This window comes from Ascaphus truei, chromosome 2, assembly GCF_040206685.1.
Source record: "Ascaphus truei isolate aAscTru1 chromosome 2, aAscTru1.hap1, whole genome shotgun sequence".
Classification (NCBI taxonomy): Eukaryota; Metazoa; Chordata; class Amphibia; order Anura; family Ascaphidae; genus Ascaphus; species Ascaphus truei.
This window is the reverse complement of record NC_134484.1, coordinates 323,106,809-323,128,774: the sequence shown is the minus strand read 5'-3', so window position 1 is coordinate 323,128,774 and position 21,966 is coordinate 323,106,809. Positions and strand designations below refer to the sequence as shown.

Below are 21,966 nucleotides of genomic sequence, written 5' to 3'. Positions count from 1 at the left end.
ATCTGGCTTCCGCACTGCTCACTCGACTGAAACAGCCCTCACTAAAATAACTAATGATCTCCATGCTGCCAAAGACAGAGGTTATTACAATCTGCTCATATTACTCGACCTCTCTGCAGCATTTGACACTGTGGACCAGCCTCTCCTCCTTCACATTCTCCATACTCTCAGTATTCGTAACAAAGCTCTATCCTGGATCTCCTCTTACCTCTCTCAACGTACATTCAGTGTCTCTTCTGCTAACACCTCCTCCTCTATCAAATTCTCTGTGGGGGTACCCCAGGACTCTGTCCTGGGACCTCTTCTCTTTTCTCTGTACACACTTTCTCTAGGTGACCTAATCACATCTCTTGGGTTTAAATATCACCTCTATGCTGATGACACACAAATTTACTTTTCAACCCCTGACCTTAAACCTGTTTTACAGACCAAAGTTTCTGAATGTCTCCCTGCAATATCATCCTGGATGGCTCTCCGCCGACTTAAACTTAACAAGGCAAAAACAGAGCTCCTCATATTTCCTCCCAAACCTGGCCCTACTGCTTCCTTCCACATTACTGTTGGAAGTACTATCATTCACCCAGTAGCCCAAGAACGCTGCCTAGGGGTCATACTTGGCTCCTCTCTCACGTTCAAAACGTATCTAAAACCTGTCGCTTTTTCCTCTGCAATATTGCAAAGATATGCCCTTTCCTCTGTTGCTCGACTGCTAAAACTCTGACTCAGGCCCTCATTCTCTCCCTTCTCGATTACTGTAACCTCCTGCTGTCCGGCCTTCCTGCCTCTCACCTGTCTCCTAAACCTTGCTGCCAGAATCACTCTACTCTTTCCTAAATCTGTCTCAGCGTCTCCCCTACTGAAATCACTCTCCTGGCTTCCTATCAAATCCCGCATCTCGCACTCAATTTTCCTCCTCACTTTTAAAGCTTTACACTCTTCTGCCCCTCCTTACATCTCAGCACTAATTTCTCACTATGCACCATCCTGACTCCTGGAATGCCCTTCCCCTCAATACTCGTCAAGCACCCTCTCTATCCACCTTTAAGACACACCTTAAGACACACTTGCTTAAAGAAGCATATGAGTAGCACCATGGATAATACTATACACCTGATACATAAAGGTTGGCCCCCTGCAGACGCACTTACCAGAATGCCCTCCTACTGTCTCTGTATGTTCTTCCTACCTACCAATTCGATTGTAAGCTCTTCGGAGCAGGGACTCCTCTTGCTTAATGATAATTTTTATGTCTGAAGCACTTATTCCCTTGATCTGTTATTTGTATTATTTGTTATTTATATGATTGTCACGTGTATTACTACTGTAAAGCGCTATGTACATTAATGGCGCTATATAAATAAAGACATACATACATTTCATGGGCAGTCAGAGATATGATTGTGGGCATAAGTAATATTTACAGACGAGATTAAATTGTGTTAGAAAGGTAGGATACACCTGCAATTTTTTAGAAGAGGCCCTGCCTCAAGGAGCAAACAATCTATAGGGAACGGTAGGTTGAAACATATAGTACAGGGAATGAGAGGGTTGGTGAGTTTGAGAATGCAATAGAGCAGCTGTAACATTACCGAAGGGCAGCAAATGGCTGTCCGCCTTTGGGACGACACAGATGTAGACAGAAGGGGCTCAGAACGTAGCCTTTATCCCATGGGGCAAAAAATATTATCATACATTAATGTCCAAAATCTGTCACTTCGCCATTCAAAGGTGAATAACAGTTATGGGGTATACAGTATGTATCAAAGCAAAAGTGAAACAATTCTGTGGCACAAACATGACTCCAGATGTATGAAAGAAAGAAAACCTATTCTTTTTTTTTGTCAATGGGATTTTTTTCCTTAAATACACATGGTGCCGTACGTTTGGGCCCAGAACTGTACTACTTGATGCATATGGTTCTATACAAATAAATGGTACTATTTATGTTGTGTATATCGGATTCAAAACCCCCTGGCATTTAACGAATCTTTCTCGTGTCCCAGGTTTCGGTTTAGTGGACGGATTCTTGGCCTTGCACTCATTCACCAGTACCTGCTGGACGCCTTCTTTACGAGACCTTTCTATAAGGCCCTTCTGAGGCTGTGAGTATAGATCAACTCTTAGACTTGGAAAGAAGATTGACCGAGCGATATTTAACTGCGCACCGTGCCTGTTTTTAAATTGATGTGTTTATATCCTGGTAGATATTGGATGAACGAAGGAAAAAAAAAACGTGAATACGTGATCTCTTTAACCTATTTCTTCCATATTTTTTTGGGTGGAATTTGAAACTAAGTTTATTACTACTTTATCCTCACTAAATACTTATAAGTAGATCAAATACATCTATTCTCTGCGTTGAACGATTTAGTTAGGGAGACGTTGGACGGTTATGTATGGAAGTCTCCCTTGGGCATCTGGGAGACTGGATACATAGAGCCAGGCACATTCCAACAGTGGAGTACACCTTACAGCCTGTTGAAAAGAATCGCCCATAAGGTGTCTTATGTAGTTGCATTGCATAGTAAATACTGTATGGCCCATAGCCCCCATTGTCTGCTTGCAAACCTCTAGATCAGGGGTGCTCAACTGCAGTCCTCCAACAGGTCAGGTTTTCACAATTTCCCAGCTTCAGCACAGATGGCTCAATCTGAGCCTCTGATTGAGCCATCTGTGCTGAAACAGGACTTATTGAGCCTCCTGTGCTGGAAGCACGGATATCCTGAAAACCTAACCTGGGAGGGGGGGGGGGGGCTTGCGGACTGGAGTTGTGCACCCCTGCTCTAGATCAGGTGTGCGCTAACTGGGGGGTTGCAGCGGTTACAGAGGTTTCTCGCTCTTCCCCAAGACATTTAAATTAAATGCCGGGAGAATGCGCAATACCTCTGTAACTCACTTGCCAAGACGGCTTGGTGGGACGCGTCACCATGGCAATGCGGTGTCAAATGACACATGACCACGCAGCATAATTTGACGCTTGATACAAGGAGGGGTGCGAGCAGTGGGGGAGAGCAGGCAGGGGGACGCAGGACAAAAAGTTTGTGCACCCCTGCTCTAGATAACACCTTCCCCTGCCAGAGGGACCTAACACACGTTATGTGTTGGCAATGTAGGGATTAAACAAATAGGTACAGGCTTCTGTGAAGTTAAGCAATTTTCCAGGTAGTGATTATACATTCTTAACCCATTTTGAAAGCACTTATGATGAATAAATAAATTTCACTTGAAACTTAACAGTGCTGAGTATGGTTAGAAAAATGTGTGTATGCAATTCTTTTGTATGTGTCACACGCTATTGCATATGACCAAAGAGGCTTTAGGTGGAGGCGAGGAACTGCTAGAGCAGTTCTCTAATAAGTTGTTCATATTTAGCGGGTCATTCACAAATGATAAGTGACAAATAATAAAGGAGCCCATCGATTTGTGGCTTCCCCCCCCCCCCCAGCTTACCTGATTTACCATTTTTAATAGAGACATCTTTAACGTCACTGGTTTTACAGCCACCTCCTGCCTAGAAGTGTGCCCCAAAATAAGCTACCATTTTAGGAAGAATAAATCTTTGTAACTATTTTAAATTGAAGTGCAAAGTTCTAGAAGTCGTCTTTGTCCAGGAGAAATGTAGATTTGTAAGGTGTGACATATTTTACAGGGGAAAACATTACAGTTCTTCAAATAAGAAATGATAGTTGAAAGAGATTTTAAAACGTAATGGGTTTCTTCTTCAAGGGTACTCTTGGTGCCCTAAAAGGTATCATCTTTTTATTATGGCTCATAATGAAACCAAAGAGGACCTGAAACGCTACATAAAACGTGCCTTCTACCAAAGGACAGAAGGTTTACTTACTTTTCTTTACTGTTTAAAGTCCCTGTGACCTCAGCGATCTCGAATATTTAGACGAGGAGTTTCACCAGAGTTTACAGTGGATGAAGGACAATGATATCACTGAAATCTTGGACCTCACATTCACAGTTAATGAGGAGGTGTTTGGACAGGTCAGTAGGATTATATTTCTATTTTCTTTAAATAAAAATATCACTTGTGGTGCATTCGCATGTCTCAGACAGGTCTGCTACCCTGTCTTTCATCATTATTGCTTAGCAAATAATGCTTCCACTGCAGCCAGGGATTCTGGGTAATGACATGCAAATGAGCACAGTGTGTCACTCTTTACTTCTGATCCATTTTAACATGACACTTATGAGTTTATGCCTGCCGTATTACACAGCTTTTCAGCACAGCCTGGGTTTAAGAAGTGCATCGCCAGTAACCCAACTCACAGACAGCTGTTTCGATCTTTAGTAAGCTTGGAGTACACAGATCTAGTGCACATATATTTTGTGAAGAACTACAAATGTGTTTTAGATTGTAACCTACCGAATAGCTTCTGCAATTGTTGTAGGATATAAACTTTCAAGACCCAACAAGTCATCTTCATTGAGATTGAAATCAAGACCCTTTATAGTGTGGGAGTATATTAAATTGTCTTCTTTATGGCCAAATAGATTAGCACAATCATAAACGTATTATTTATTTTTCTTGTCCATTCACCTACATTCCTAAAATGTAAAGAGGCACAGATACCTGATCATTACAAGTCATTCTTAAACATTTGTGATAGAGGGATAAATTAATCAGACAGGGATTATAATCTAAGCAGTTTGCAGAGAAATCTCAAAATATTTTGTGGAGAATGGCACTTTTTCAGAGCATTTCTCCAAAGCAAGTAACACAATTAATCATAAGGAGCAGCCTTATACGTGTTACTGTCAGGACTCGAGCAATGTCTACTCTGCATATTTTGCTAGCCTGCCACATGACTTCCAGGCAAAGTATTGCGTTTGTCTGTTGCATGAGACACTTTCCAAGTCATGGGAGAGTACAGTCCTCTATGTTGCCAGGCACCCGTGTCTACCTTCGCTCTTCTGCAATCCTTTGTGTTCAATCAATGAGTAACATGGGAAAGTTGCACTCCCCTTTTTAAAAACTCTCTTGCATTCCATCCTGAAAATGCAAAATGTAGTGCAGTGCGGGGTTAATGGACAGACAACCGGCCTGCTGGGACCAAATGCATTAATTAGGCAGTAAGAAGAGCCTCTCAGTCTCTCTATGTGTGTGACAGGTACACAAGCAATTTATGCTAGCACAAAAGTGACAGAAACCCTCCACCGTACATAGTACAGTAATGATACAGAACACATTTACACGTCTAGTGCAGCCAGGCTTTCTGGGTATTGACATGCAAACGAGCAGTCACAGTATGTCACTTTTTACTTCCTATCTACTTTAACATGAATCCCTTAATGCTTATGCCTGCTGTTTCGCTTTAAACGCTGTGTGAAACAGTAGGCATAAAATCAAAGGGGTCCAAGTATTTGCATACTTCAGTTCTCTCTCTCTCTCTCTCTCTCTCTCTCTCTCTCTCTCTCTCTCTCTCTCTCTCTCTCTCTCTCTCTCTCTCTCTCTCTCTCTCTCTCTCTCTCTCTCTCTCTCTCTCTCTCTCTCTCCCTCTCTCCCTCTCTCCCTCTCTCCCTCTCTCCCTCTCTCCCTCTCTCCCTCTCTCCCTCTCTCTCTCTCTCTCCACTGACTGTCTTACAAACACATTTCAAAGGGCAGAGAGTTGCATAGGTTTCTACATGAATAACCACATTTCTATCTTGCAGCATTACAGGCAACAGTAAAAATGGTGACAAGCAGCATGAATTTCCAAAAGCTTTAAAGATGCAATCCACCCTTACTAACAGGAGGGTGCTCCACAGCTACAGTAAATCATACTACAGTATTTTCAGTTCCCGAGATAGTTGCTGGCGAAGTTACCAGTGTTACTTCCTGCTTTATTTTCAAGGGGATATAAATGGCCATCCAATAGGAAGCCAAAACGGATGTATTTGCAACTTCCTTTTGGCATGTGATTTGGCAGCCATTTTGTGTCCCCTGAGGGAGAGTTAGACATGGTAACTTCACTGGTATGTACCTGGGGTACTGTGGGGTACCCCTAAGCTGAAAATAGGGGTGTTTGGCTTAAGGCTCCCCCATTTCCCACCCTGTTAAAAGGGGGGGTGGGGTAAAAAATCAAAACAGTAGGAGGATTGGCTTTTTAAATATTAAAAGCTCCCTTTTTGTAATTTATTTTTTAAAGCTAGGTTTCCCAGTTAGTAAAACAGGTATATAAACCCATCATGCTATGTATTCTTATACAACACAACACACACTTTTACACTCTCTAGCCTCATTCTCTATTGGGCAACAGTACACTCTGTCACTCCTCATGTGTTGTATGTGCACAAATTCTATCACCCCGTGTGTTGTACATTACAGCACAGTATACACACTTGCATTCCATTATAATCTTTGCATATAGCATATATTCGCCTACCAACAGTTTATCGGCAATAATTACATTCCGGCTCTCCCGCACAAAAGATCCAAAACACAAGCTCTTTTGCAAAAACCATGGAAAAATACTGCACGAGGCGTTTCTCCTGGCCTGCTCAAATTCATCTTGGCCAAATTTATGCTTTTTCCTACACCCCTCAGTGGTCAGATTGTTTCCTGCAATCATGTGCTGTGGTTTGTTTGTTTTTTAGGTCACTGAGAGAGAGCTGAAGTCAGGGGGCGCAAACACACAGGTTACAGAAAAAAATAAGAAGGAATATATAGAGAAAATGGTGAAGTGGCGAGTGGAGCGAGGTGTAGTTCAGCAAACTGAAGCCCTTGTCCGGGGATTTTACGAGGTAAGTCAAAGGCGACAATTTGCTGTAACCCCTTTGCCCCCAGTTACAGTGCATTTGAGATACAGTACAGCAGGGGAGTTTTCTAGTGTGCAGAACTCTTCCCTATCCTTGTCATAAAATTCATATTTCTAGCGCATTCATCTCTGTAGAAGGTAGAGCCATTTTTGCATAAACTAGCCATTTTACTACTATTATTATTATATATTATATGAATTCTTCTTATTATAAATTGCTAAGAAGTGAACAAATATATCTTGTTTTGATATTGGATTATGGTTGGCACTTAGGGTTTCCAAGTGTCCGGTATTTAACCGGACTGTCCTGTATGGACACTGTCCAGTAAAAAATGTGAGGTAATACCGGAGATGTATGTGTATACCGGTATTACCTCTCTGGACTTAGTGACCTCACCCGCTTGGGGGGCTGTGGGGTTTCCCAAAGCAGGGAGAGAGCAGGGCTGCTGCTAGGGAGCTGGGCAGCTTCCGCCTTTCTGATTGGCTGCTGCTAGGTAATGCAGCAATCAGGAAGAGGTGCCAGGAGCCTGGGGGTGGGGTCAAGGAGAGGAGGAAACAGCATGGAGCGGGGAGAGGTGTGTGTGCATGCGCATGGTTCAAGCGTGTCGCACCTTTCACCATTGTGTCCAGTATTTTTGGAGAAACCACCAGGTAACCCTATTGGAATTTGTATGATATACAGTAATGTTGTCAAATATACACCTGTGTTATGTTCTTATATTTTACAATAGGTGATTTACAAAGTTTATATACAATACATTGTTGGTTTACGCATGTACATACCAGGAAACAGCACTTCCTAGTTGGACCATGAGGTGGTGCCCTAATAAACCGGCACTCTAAATAATCCAATGTAATACAGGTGCTAGTCCCAAACAAATAATGTAAACAATATTACCATTCTTGCGTCCGGTAAGAAAAGACAGCACTCTGATCCAGTAATCCAAAATAAATCTGTATTAGGCATGTAGTACAAAATAGCCGTCCAAACCGACCTTTCTCAAGGGGGAAATATTAATGTCAAATCATTTTTGTGTGGCCCTATTATAAATATTGTTGGCATTTATTAAGACAAAAATACCTAATAGCTAAGAAATGTCTTATATCTCAACCAAACCAATTGTGGCTTTGAAATAACTGCTTTTATATCTCATATCTTACAGTAAGAGTGTTGTGTATGGCACAGAATTGATCTCTGCAGTTATTGGATGGAGGCTTTTGGGTCAAAATATAAAATGCAGTTATTTTCTGGTGCACCAGAGAGGAAGTACTAAATTATAGCAGTTCAGCTCCCACCCTCCTGGGGTGAGGAAGCAAGAAGCTCAGCTTCTCCCGGCTGGGAGTGAGACATGCAGTCAGTCCCTCATGAGCTGACTGAGCAAGAGAGATTATAGACCCCAAGTCTACCAGAGAGCCAAGGCACCACCCAGAGGTCTAGGGACCCAGATCAATCCTCATACATTCGCTGTACTGCTAGCAGTGGCTGCTACAATAAATCATCCCTTTTTATATACCCCTGCCTGAGCTCTTAGTCTATTGGGTAGGGGTATGGATGGAAATCGGCCCTAGTAGGTGACTGACTCTGGAAATCCTGGAGCACACTGGAGCTAGAGGCGCTGACACCCTGAGTGAACCTTGAAGATCTACAAAAGACTGTCATGTTCCCCACACCATCACGGACCACTCAGCTCTCCTGGACCCTCACAGGTATGACCACACCACAAACAGCAGTAACCAGTAGAACATTTTCCAGAGAGGGGGGGGAAACTGTGTTACAATTGGAGGCGCTGCTGAGATGGCAGCAACAGGGCAGGATTTCAGGACTTGTAGAGCAATGCAGTTTAGAGGACTTTGCTTGGCATCTGATAGTAGAAGGGCCGGGCCCCTGATGCTACCCCAGGGACCCCGGGCACCCATTTCATGTTAAAGAAGGGGGGAGTCACTCCCTAAGGCGACACTAGGGAGGGGGCTGCCTAGACCCTTACCAATTACAGTACTTTGTTGGGGCGACCCCCCGATGGGATGTTACTGGGGGAGCACTGTTATCCTTCATCGTATCCAAGACAGGGCCAGGACAACTTACCACGCACTGTGAGGAACCCTGGGTACCTGTGCACATAGATTGTGCAAAGTTGGGGCGACCCCCCGAGGGCATGTTAGCGGGGAGCGCTGTTACCCTTCATTAACTATTGGAAAATGGGCCGTGAGGACAGTGTACCGTGAGGACCCTTGGGTACTAATGCACACAAACTGTGTTTAAGGGACGGGACCTTTCAGGCTCTGGGGTAACCCGTGCACCATGCACAACATACTGTGTAAGTTAGGGCGCACCCGGTGGGAAATGTATCCCAGGAGCGTGAACCCCATAACTGTTCTACAAGGGATGGGCCCCTTACAAAGTACTGTGAGGGACTTTGTGCACCTTTATTATTCTAGAATGTGCAGCAGTCTACAATGTGAGGAACGGGCCCCTGAGGCATCACCAGGGACCCTATATACCTAATATTTTCAGTATTGTGCTGTGGGCTCCAAAATGGCGTCCACCGCATGTTTTGTGCTTCCAAAATGGGGCTCCCACTTGGAATCGGAACTGCATGGGCTTGTTGCAAAAATGCAAGCGTTTTGCAAACCTCAGTTGCAAGCTTTCGGAGCCAAGTCCAGGCACCGCCCCTCGAAGTAACTGGTTCAGCTCGGGCCATGTCACCCTTCTATCTGCACCGCCCTGTCTCTAATTCCACCCAGGGGAAGGGCCACCAACTACCAGCCAATCGGAGCCAAGCTTGATCTGGGAGGAGTCTGCAACCTGCTGCACCCACCTCAGATCCACGTAGCTGAGCCAGAGAAAGGAGCCCCTGCACAACTATCTGTATGCTACCTCAATGGCTACCAGCTCAACTATGTACGATTTGAAGATTTCCAATTACAATCTCCCTGGAGGTTACATTGTCGTCTGGGTGAACGGCCAGACCCACCTGCAGTGCATTTGTCCGCACTGCCGGCTACCCGGAGGCCATGTCAGCCTTGATGCGCGGTGCCAACACTGTGGCACCTTCTTCATGCAGCCTGCCAGCCCTGAGGCTCCCGCCCTGTTTGTGCCAATTGATCGGATCTCCACACCGGCCAGTTCAGCCCCTACGGTATGTCCTACTGTCGTCCCTGTCGCTGGGCCTGCCACTTCATCTACTCCTGTCTACCCTGACCTTTATGCCATTGAGGGTGTCATAGGTCCATGGGCCATATACAAGAGACGACCCCGCGTTCCTGTTGCTGATGGTTCCAGGACCGGAACCGGTATTAACTGTGCTCAACGACCGGGAGGGTGAGTCGACTATCCCAGGGGGGTTGGGTGTGACTCCCTTGGTGGCATGGGGCCAGCAAGCTCCGTGCCGATAGTTTCCAGGAGGGCAAGGTGCCCGGACATTGCAGCCTGGTTGAGGTGTCCTCCCCTGCCCCAGAAAAAGATGCGCCCAGCTGTCCAAGTCCTGCGGAGGAAAGACCATCGCTTACCTATAGGCGCCGGCGGAGTCCCGTTCCTGAGATGTCTATCCAGAAGGCCGTGGTCCATCCGTAGCCCCGGAGGAGCCCCAAACCCGAGGAGTACGCCGGAGCGGTGAAGGCGCCGTCGGTAGTTGAACCTGTGGAGCCAGAAGCCGTCCCTTACCTTCGGATGGGCAAGACTCCTACCGATTACTCCCAACAGGATCCAGTTGCAGCCTACCTGAACGAGGAGCCACGTGGAGCTTTGTTTTGTGCGCCGAGGGGTGACGAACTTCTGGTTCAACTGGATGTGACGTCATCACCACCGCCGAACACGAGCCTGCCCGACGGCCACGTGAGACTGTCGCTGCAGACTGACGTCACCAAGATGGCGTCCATGGAGCCTACTGAATCCACTGAGCCGCCGCTAGCTCTAACAGTGGTGAGCCCGGGACTGTTACCTGCCGATGCCCCCTGCTATGTGGCCCAATGCAAGGGAAGCGGTCACCGGATCCCTGATGCTACCCCAATACCACCTCCTTGGGGTAAGGGTAAGCACACAAAACATGGACAGGTCATGGACATTGCTAGGCCCCAGTCATCGGCCCTGTCCACTCCTGCCCCTGCTCAGGCCACTGCCACCTCCACATTTGTACTATCCAGGTTCCCATGTGATGCTGTGCCCCTAAGGTATATTTTGTGTGGGTAAAGGATTTTGAGGGACGGGTAATCAAAAAGCCTGATCCCAAATTTTACAAGTAGTACCTCTATTTGTCATGTTGGAAGAAGTAGTATATCATCATTGTAATCAGTGGTTGATTTGGGTTCCTGCTGTCCGTATAAGTATTCTGGTTATGTTGTACCATCATATGTGTTACCTGTTATTATCTTGCAGGCTCCAGAGTGATGGATGGTGCATCAAATTTGTACCAGTGAGGACATGGACTTTTCCACCCAGGGGAGAGTGTAGCCATGGCTGGTCCAGACTGCCTCTCTGCCTCCTGTCACGTAAGTCCTTTGTAGCTACAGGCTGTGGCAGGCTATCCTAGGGATTTGACCCCCCTGATGCTGACTCTCTGAGTGACAGAAGAGGTGGTGCCACAAGGGTCTGTGTACAGGCAATAGTGGTACAGACCTTGTGCCCTCCCCTTCTGGTGCACCAGAGAGGAAGTACTAAATTATAGCAGTTCAGCTCCCAACCATCCTGGGGTGATGAAGCACTTCCGGCTGGGAGTGAGACATGCAGTCATTATAGACTCCAAGTCTACCAGAGAGCCAAGGCACCATCCAGAGGTCTGGGGACCCAGATCAATCCTCATGCATTCGCTGTACTGCTAGCAGTGGCTGCTACAATAAATCATCCCTTTTTATATACCCCTGCCTGAGCTCTTAGTCTATTGGGTAGGGGTATGGATGGAATCTGCCCTAGTGGGGCACTGACTCTGGAAATCCTGGAGCACACTGGAGCTAGAAGCGCTGACACCCTGAGTGAACCTTGAAGATCTACAAAAGCCTGTCCTGTTCCCCACACCATCGCAGACCACTCAGCTCTCCTGGACCCTCACAGGTATGACCGCACCACAAACAGCAGTAACCAGTAGAACATCTTCCAGAGAGGGGGAAAACTGTGTTGCATGTGCGTCAAAATTAGTAGTAGTTCAAACCTCTCTGGGTGACGTGACTGGGTTACTGGGTGGGGTGACGGGGTGACTGGGGTGACTGGGGTGGGGTGGTGGGGTGACTGGGTGGGGTGACACTTCTGGTATCCTACACACACACACACGCACACACATACACTCTCCCATGCATGCATGCACAGACACACACACACACATACACACTCGCTCTCTCCCATGCATGCATGCATGCATACACACACACACACACTCTCCCATGCATACACACACACACACACACACTCTCCCATACATGCATACACACACACACACACACACACACACACAACTCTCCCATACATGCATGCATGCATACACACAAACACACACACACTCTCTCCCATACATGCATGCATACACACACACTCTCCCATACACACACACACACACACACACACGACAGGGGGAAGAAGAGGAAAGGCCGCGCGACCGAGCACCACCACCACCACTGCCCCGCACGCCCCCCCCGCGACCATCTCCCTCCCTGCGCGGACAGCCACGGGACCGCGGGGAAGCGGAGACCAAGGAGGTAAGAGGGGAACACCCCCGCTACCATCTCCCACCCCGCGCGGGGATCTGGGAAGCGGGAAGTGGCGCATGAAGCCGGGAAAACATCCACTACCATCATCCATCCCGCACTGGTATCGCGGGAAGCCGGGGTATGCGGGGACACCCCCCACTACCATCACTCGCCCGCGGGGATCGCGGGAAGCCGGGGTAAGCGGGGAACACCCCACTACCATCACCCGCCCCGCACAGGGACCGGGGAAAGCAGGAAGTGGCGCGGGAAGCTGGGGTGAATAAGGGGGGACACCTCCGCCCCGCGCGGATATGCGGGGGCCGGGGAGAGAAGGCGGCACACACTCGCTACCATCTGCAGCCACGCGCGGCTATTGGGGGGGGGAAGCGGGGAGTCAGGGTGAACTGCAGGAGGCAGGGAAGGAGCAGAGGGGATGGAGGATTGGAGAGTACTTACTCTAGTACTCTCCAACAGATCTCTGGCCATAAAAAATGGCCGCTCGTTGGGGGCGGGCTCATATAGAGCCTGGCCGCGCGCCCACAAAGCCTGGGAGCGCGCGCCAATCAGCAATCAGGTAGGGGGAGTTATTTATTTATTTATTTTTTCAGTGCGAGCAGGGAAATTTAAAAAAACAAGCACGTGTTCTGCTTGGGCCAATATTTACTCGCCCGGGGGTTAAATCCACCCGCCCCGGGCGTGTAAATGTATAGGATTGTCGAACACTGTATATATATATATGTAATTTTTAGACATAGAAAAGGACTACCTGTCTCCAACTCTCTGTCAGAATATTGTTAGCTTAAGTATTAGTCAATCAGTTCCAGTTGGGTCACACCCATTGGCTTACATAATGTAATATTGTGTATACATATTTTATATAATAGGTAGTAGGCATTGAGATTAACTTATCTGATTTGTCTCTACTCTACCATTATGTACCAGTCAATCAGTTCCATTTGTTATTGTGGTTTCACACCCTTATCTGTTAGTAATTATGTCAGTCAGCCAGTGGCACTTGACGTCCTTTCTTAGTTTAATTCCATAACATCCATGATTTGAACAGTGTTTCTAAATAGTCTCTTGCTCCTTCTAACTAGTAGTCTTGCCCTATCTGAAACAGCATCTTTCATGCACTCCTCCAACATAATATACACTTTTGTAATGGTCATTCTAAAATAGTATTTTCTAACTATAGAACAGTGGAGTAAGTCCAGGTATCGATGCAACTAAATACACAACAATGTAATCACAACAGTAAAGAATAGTCAAGAACGTCTGTATGTGAAATTTGAGAAAAAGAACTAAAAAAAAGTGCATATTTGACTTGCCAGGATTGCGTGTCCTTAGATGATTGAATCAGTGTTTGAATGTGTACATACAATTTGCAACAGTGTGGCATGTGCTGTGATCTGCTGCTAGACAATGCGCCTGAGACCACCGGGTACAGTGGAATCAAGAAGCACGTCTCCCATCGAGACACAGCGGTCTCACTGAAACACACTAGTAATAAAAAAGAAACATATTGCAACAATCTCTATAACGTTGATTGCAGAGAAAGGACTCGCAAATCCCTGGCTGCAGGAAGTGGCACCAGGTGCCCTCCCTGCCCAGAAGAGACAAACAGGATGGAAAACAGGTAAATGGAGGTACACAGCTGAAAATATGATGGGCTGAAAATCCAAATGTAATAAAAAAATGTATTCAACACATAAAAAAATGGAGGTTCGCAACAACGATCCCTCTAACAGGTTTCGCGCTACAACCGCGCTTTGTCAAAGAGGGATTCTTGTTGCGGACCTCTGGGTTTTTTTGTTGTTTTTTTTATGTGTTGAATAAATATTTTTTATTACGTTTGGATTTCCAGCCTATAATATTTTCAGCTGTGCACTGCCGTTTATGTGTTTTCCATCCTGTTTGGCCTGGTCTTGTTTCTACCTCGTCCTGTTCTTTGCCAGACAATAGAAACAGACATAAACCACATTAATATTTGTATTATCATTATTTTTGCTAAATACTGTAGAATGTAAATGGCAAATATACCTAAATCGGTAGCATTACAGCTCCAGGTTACACAGCATCATGTTTTTCTTCATCAGATTCAAAATATTCCCATAAAAACAAAAAAAAAAACAATCGACTGGTTTTGGAAAAACCCGGAACACCGCCATTTTCTAGAATCAAAACCGAAACACAGGGTCAAGTGCACACATCTAGTTACAATATACTGTATTGTGTTGTTATACAATAAGTAAAACAGGGGCTTTAGAACGTGGTTCAGTGCTAGTACATTGGGGCAATAAAGAAGTCAATCAGGCTAATCTTAATTACATACTTACTGTTTCAATCCAATTATAATGTACACTAGCTCACAGTTTAACCATAAATAAGAACCGAACACCGAAGCATTGTTCTGGGTGGCTCTGCAATGAATTGTAGATGAATGATTTTCAGATTCCTTCGACAAATGAAAATATCACTTGCGAGCACATTCACATGTCTCAGACAGGTCTGCAACCCTTCTGTTCCCCCCCATTATTATTAAGCATACAGTGCTTCTACTGCAGCCAAGGATTCTGGGAAATGACATGCACCATAACTTATTTAAGCTGGGCTTAGATCCCTTCAGCAAACAATGTTCTAATAAATGAAATACAGAGCCCTATATTTGTTTTCATTCTTGTACTGATGGCATTAAACAACGAGGGTGCAATTGAATGATGACATGCTCTAGAGCAGGTGTGCGCAAACTTTTTGCCTTGCGCCCCCTTGCCGCCCCCCTTACCTGCTCTGAAGTGTCAAATGATGCCGCGGGTCATGTGACGTCACGGTAAGTGAAGTTGCAGAGGCCTCGCGCGGTCCCCCGCATTTTATTTAAATGGCTTGGGGAAGAGCGCGGGGCCTCTGTAACCGCCGTGCTCCCCAACAAAAAATCTCGCGACCCCCACTTTGCGGCCCCTGCTCTAGAGAAAGCACTACCTGACATAACCACATCACAATGTACTGTATACATCATAAAATATAACATGACGCAAATATATTTTGTGAGTATAAGATGTGTTACTGTTAGGTACAATGCATGGGAATTCTTTGTATTTCAGGTCGTAGACTCCAGACTTGTATCAGTGTTTGATGCAAGGGAACTGGAGCTGGTAATTGCCGGAACTGCAGAAATAGACCTCATCGACTGGCGTAATAACACAGAATACCGGGGAGGTAATGTTTTGCTACCTGCTACTACACATGAATTTGGCAATTTCAATAACTATATATTTTTTTCTCACTCCACTGGAGCAAAATAAAAATGTTGCCTAAATTGAGATATCAGAAAATGAGTACTGTACATCACAAGTTGAGTTCAAGGCGGGATATACCTTGCACCGGATGAAGTGTCTGAACTGTTTGAAAATTCATTGCTAATCCTTCCGCCTCCCGGTTTCTCCGTGAGCAGCACAAACCTGTAGTTTTCCCTTTTCCTTCTTTACCCTTCGGATTTGAACAGGTTTGGGCAGTTCCAGAAGTAGCAGAAACCAGAAGGAAGATTTCATTTCAATGCACTGTTATACTATGGCACAGATCCACTATAATGTTCTATTCCTTAAAGCCTTAAGTTGTTCTGTTAGCCAACTATGTACATGTGCTGCATGTGTCTTTACATACTGTTAGCTATTTTAATCTCCAGAACTGGGCATGTTGTCATGAAATGAATACATGCTGATTGATTCATGAAGGTGTGTATACTAATAGAGCTGTGGAAAGTTATCCCAGTTCGACTTGCAAATGTTTTGTTTGTTTCTGTTTTTCAAGACATGTGAGATTTGTGTTGGCTGAACTTTTGCATGAATATTTCAGCCTTCTGTATTCACCAAGTAACAAAGCTGTTAACAGGCATCAACTTTTGTTAACTATTGACCACAGTGGTCGATAACTGTCTTAGATGCTTTAGTTATTTAATCGTTTAGTAAGTTAAACCTACGGACATCACAGAACCTTATCTTACATCATTTTTTGTTCCCTATCCCTCCTTGTTGGCTTCAGGGTACCATGACGGACACATTGTCATCCGGTGGTTCTGGGCAGCTGTGGAGAGGTTTAACAATGAACAAAGATTACGACTCTTGCAGTTTGTCACTGGGACATCCAGTGTACCGTATGAAGGGTTTGCAGCCCTGCGAGGGAGCAACGGGCTACGGCGTTTCTGCATAGAGAAATGGGGTAAAATAACGTCTCTTCCAAGGTATGTTGGGTAAAAAAAAGTAGCACACCAGTCTCACCTGTGCTAAGCTGAAACATATTGCACATAGTCCAACTGAACAGAAAATGTGGAGGAATGTTTGAACTGCAGTCAAACTCTGATATACTGGATCAATAAACACACAATATCCCAGCAAGCTCAAGAACCCCAAAACCCACCAGTACGTATTTTGTCACATTGGATGTAGCGTTGGGCATTTTTGTCTTTTGTTGTCTGATATACTGTATGCTGCAATGTGAAACTTGCTTTGTCCTTTAGTTGCTCCAGCCCTTCATAGCATTTTAGTATTTTTTGTAGGAATTTTCGGTTACGACTCTCACTAGCCACGTACTTTCTTAGTTGTCATTTAATGGTAGTAAAGTATTGCGAACGTTTGGCCACAAATTAATAAGACCAACCTTGCTACGTTGCTATCAACCTCCAGAATTTTGTTTAAAACGGTAACATAGTGTTATTTTTCAATCGGTTGAGATCAGTTAAAATCTGAGACTTTCCACATAGAGAATTTTCCAAAGTTCTGCCCCAGCTGTGAGCGATTGTGCCAATTTATTATAGGTTATTATAAGCAGACGTGTAGCAATACCTTCATAAATCATTAGACGCACATCACACCACAAAATACCAACTTTTAAAAAGCCGCTTTTGGGAGACTTTCTTCACTAAACCGTAAACTAAAATAGACTGAAATATTTTTTTAATCAGTAATAGTTCAGGCTGTTACCAAAAAAAAAAAAAAAGTAAATGAGATTTTGATGTTTAAAAAAGAAAAGGCAGTGCCTCCCTCAGGCTACAACTCTCTGAATTAACATGCAGGGGCACGGTTTGTAATGCACCTGATGGCTTTTAATATTTTACAAAGGGCCGCGTTGTAAATTTGTCCATCAGTCACATGTATCTTGTAAGATGCCTGTAAGCTTAGTTGGCTCTGTCTACAGCTAAAAAAACATACATTCATCATTGATTACAGATAGCCTCTTTTGGCTCATTACAGAGGAGATACGGTCTAGAAATCCCTACATAGCTTTCCAAGCCAACTGCAGAAGGGTCCATGCATGAGATTTGAGAGCCAGTGTTAATGGATTGCCAGAAATAACCAAATGTAATCTGGGCAGTAGACAGATTTCCCGGGGCCCAGGACTAGAGTCACATCCACTCCCTCACCCCTCCATCCCGCCCTGGCGGTATTGCGAGCCCCCCCCCCCATTACACCTCACGAGTCGCCTCTATTTCCCACCCTCTTCCCATGTATTTCTCCCCTTCCGCCTCACTCCCTCTTCCTCAATCCCCTCCCGCCTCGCATGTATTTCTCTCCCCTGCGTCTCATTCTTACTCACTCTTTGCCTCACTCACTCCCTCAATCCCCACCCCCAGAAAATACATATAACCCCACTTCCCCAATACATTTTAAAAATCCCTCACTCCCCCACTACATTTTTAAAAGCCCCCTACTCCTCCAATACATATAAAAAAAGTCCCCCACTCCCACAATACATATAAAAAAGACCCCCACTGCCCCACTACATTTTTAAAAGCCCCAACTCCCCCACTACATTTTTAAAAGCCCCAACTCCCCCACTACATTTTTAAAAGCCCCAACTTCCCCACTACATTTTTAAAAGCCCCAACTCCCCCTGGTTAATTTGATGCTGTTTTGTAGCATTGATTGATTCCAAGTTGCAGCCATGGGATTTTGATAACCAGGCCCCATAAATTCTGTTTTTCTTAGTTTCGGATAAAGTTCTTGAAGGGATGTGCAGGAAGTGATACTCCGTGATAATATACAAAGCAACAGAGCACCATTGAAAGAAAGCGTGACAGCAGGGACCTTGAACTTAAAGTGTCTGGCAATACAAATGATGGTCCTGCTACATTTGTGCATATGTTCAGTATATTTAGCTAACTACTGTCATGATGTAGAAATACTGCAGTAATATCTTAGTTTAACGATTCTCCCTATTGATTCCTTCACTAGTGATGATTGATTGGACTCACTTACAAGAGGCAGAATGAGACTTTTATCTTGCAAAGTTATATATTTTATGTTGGTACGAGAGGTGACGGGATCGCGTAAAAAACATTGCTTGTGCCACTTTGGTGGTGCAAATACCTGAGGACAGTTACGGCTTAATTTGGAGTCTTATTTGGTTACTCTTGTTATCTAATTCATGTACAGGCATACCCCGCATTAACATACGCAATGGGATCAGAGCATGTATGTAAAGCGAAAATGTACTTAAAGTGAAGCACTACCTTTTTCCCACTTATCGATGCTTCGGTACAGGTAGGGAGCCGGTATTGCTGTTCAGGACGTGCTGGCAGGCGCATGCGCGAGCTGCCGTTTGCCTATTGGGCGAGGGGATCAGCGCGTCACTACTACGGCGGTCTGTAGGGCAGAATACGTGTCCGTAATTGCGAAGCGAGCGTGCAGACACAGGGGTATGGTACTATTGAAAATGTGTCCTTACTAGCGAGTGTCCATAAAGTGACTGTCCTTAAACCGGGGTATGCCTGTATAATATTCATGGTGCAAGCTTGCAAACCCAGGCTTTAGTTTAGCGTGCTATATTCTGCAAAATGTTCCCGTCATTCCAGTAAAATGAAGCGAAATTAAGTATTAAATATTGAACTGTTTTTTTTTTTTACCAAACCGTCTGTGTGCAATGTTGTACATACAGTATAAGACTTTATAGGCACAATAAATCCTTGTCAATCTAATTTCCCATATAAAAGAACAAAATTATTAGTAATACCAGTAGGCCATGACTTCTCCCAGACAGCGCATATCTTAGAATGGCCTAGGAGATACGGATTTTACCCTGAAGCCAGACCCATGAAACAACTAAACATGGTTCATCCAGATCTATGTACTTCGCTTTCATTTTCAGGATATCCCTGCTTCAGCACAGATGAGACACTTATTAAGCCACCTGTGCCGACGCAGGGATATCCTTAAAACCTGACCTGTTGATGGTCCTTGAAGACTGGAGTCGCCCACCCATGTGCTAGACAGACCCCGGGGGCCATATTGTTCTCTCGGACATTTACAGTATTCGCGTGCAGGAATTAAGCAAATAAAGTCGGAAACATAGAGGTTTGACGGAGATTGATGCTTCAAACCCATAGATAAATGTATCAATCGTGAAAATCAAAGATGGCTTCCTACACATGCAGATGATGAAAGGGCAAAATATCAGATGATACACTTAAGTCTGCTTGATAAACAGCTGCAAATGCCACCATCTCACTAATACTTGTTCAAGTTGTTTAATTACAAGCTACTGAATCTTTTTGTTTTTTACCTCCGACAGGGCACATACATGCTTCAATCGCTTGGATCTTCCTCCCTACCCATCCTACTCCATGTTAAACGAAAAGTTGTTAATAGCTGTTGAGGAGACGAGCACCTTTGGACTTGAATGAGCAGATGCAAGAACTTCTGGTATTTTCCTGACTGATGACGCCACCTTCCTATGCCACAGACACAGGTTGTCGTTGTGGTCTTGTTTTCACATTGCATTTGATTTTTTTTCCCTTCGACGTTCTTGTTACAGAAGAAGCTACTTATAAACGTGCATGGGGAACTGGTTCCCTCCGAGATCCAACCTTTGTGCTTTCCTCCTCAGTTTTCAGCGATCCACAAAGCTGTATGCAATATAAAAAAAGAAACACAAGTGGACTACAGGCTCTCTATATGTCTGCCTACCTCTGAAATAATGAAGTTTGAACACAGCTGCAGATAGCATTACATACTCCAATGTACATACTCCAGTTGACTTTTGGTTGTATGTGACCTATTCACAAAATGAATTCCACAAGCTATGGTCAAGTGAGTCTGGATCTTCTCATATGTACCTCCCTTCACTCCTTTCCGACCAGTTTCATCGACTTTGTGTGCATTGTCCCACTTGGGTCACCAGTAAGCAAAATGTCTCTTTTTGTTGTTGTTGATAACACAAGTTGGTGTCAATGCCATCAGCTGGAACTGAACCAAATCCATGGTGCAGAAAAGACAGTTTGAAGAAAAAAAATAACCCCGTAACCCAATACATAAAGCTCACTCTAATCGTTCTAATTGTCAATAGTCATTGATCAAAAGAAGTTGCACGAGAAATCTTGTGGGCTGAGGGTATCTCTGTTATCACTTGCCACACAAGAAGCACAATTGTGTGCACTCTCCAGCAGGATGTTTCATTATGTAGCAAAAAAGGACTTGATATCTGAACCCAATCACTCCCTCACCAAAAAGAAGAATGCCATTTGTGGGACTCCCTTGTGAGGAAATGTTCCGCTACTGTAGACACGTGTTCAGTTTAATGCTTGCTGAAAATCTATTGTTTTTTTTTAATTTTTTTTTTTTTTTAATGGATTGAGGTGGATAAAAAAATCCTTATATCCCTCAATCAACACAAATAAACTTCATAAGTCCATCCACATGTCTCGCACGACTTTCCACAAACCTGTTCCAGTCTCTCGAAAATAACACTGTAATTAAACTGCAAAGCAGTATAAATATTCTGGATATGAATAGGCTAAATATGGCATTTAGGTCCATTTTTACTAAGTGGTGCTAAGTCATATGGCAACTCATGGCCCATTCATTTGAATGAACCATAATATGCCATATATATTAGTCCCGCTTAATACATATTGACCTAAGTGTTTCTTTTTAGCTTCCCCTCCCAACATGGATTGTTCTGCTCAGAACAGTATAGGATCAGCGACCCGGGCTTGACTGAGGATGGACTTTTGAGTGTTTTTCCTGTTTACAGGAGAAAATCCCTGTACAGTTGTGGGAACCCTCAAGGACTGTTTTCCAAAGCATCTGTATTTTCTTCTGTTGTTTACAAAGGGTTCTGGTTTTGGTGTTAAAAGCAGCATTTCATATTTGTGAAGACAAATGTTTGCACTCCATAGTGAAATTCAATATATCTACACACTAAGAGAAAATACAACTAGAAGTAGACTCAGCACACAGACTTTCACATCCACTATGATGATCTGCTTCTCTCGGGCCTACAGTACAGTAATAGCCATCAATCCTGCCCCACAGAATGGTTGATGTTTTGAGGGGTTCAGAATGTAAATAAGCTAAGCACCTGTACTTATTGGAAGATTCCAATATTGTTTTCCCCCGAGTAGAAACTGCTTTAGACCAGTGGTTTTCAACCTGTGTTCCGTGGAGCTCTAAGAAAGTTAACAGGGATATCCTGAGACAATTGGCTGACATTTTGCTTTCCCAGGCCCAATAATGATTATTTAACTTGTTTTTTTTTTTAATGTAATAATTTTAAAGGG

General features: G+C 44.5%; 1 protein-coding gene across 2 annotated transcripts in view; it reads left to right on the top strand.

The window, feature by feature from the left end:
* HECW1 (HECT, C2 and WW domain containing E3 ubiquitin protein ligase 1) overlaps positions 1-21,966 on the top strand; it is a 331,172-nt gene that overhangs the window by 308,130 nt on the left and 1,076 nt on the right. For both annotated transcript variants that reach the window (XM_075586582.1, XM_075586583.1), the window contains 6 exons: positions 2,004-2,102; positions 3,864-3,993; positions 6,586-6,732; positions 15,518-15,632; positions 16,455-16,653; positions 19,980-21,966. The exon at positions 19,980-21,966 is cut by the window's right edge and continues 1,076 nt beyond it. In XM_075586582.1, the coding sequence (XP_075442697.1) occupies positions 2,004-2,102; positions 3,864-3,993; positions 6,586-6,732; positions 15,518-15,632; positions 16,455-16,653; positions 19,980-20,091 (802 nt within the window). In that variant the 3' untranslated portion in view covers positions 20,092-21,966. The remainder of the gene's footprint in view (positions 1-2,003; positions 2,103-3,863; positions 3,994-6,585; positions 6,733-15,517; positions 15,633-16,454; positions 16,654-19,979) is intronic.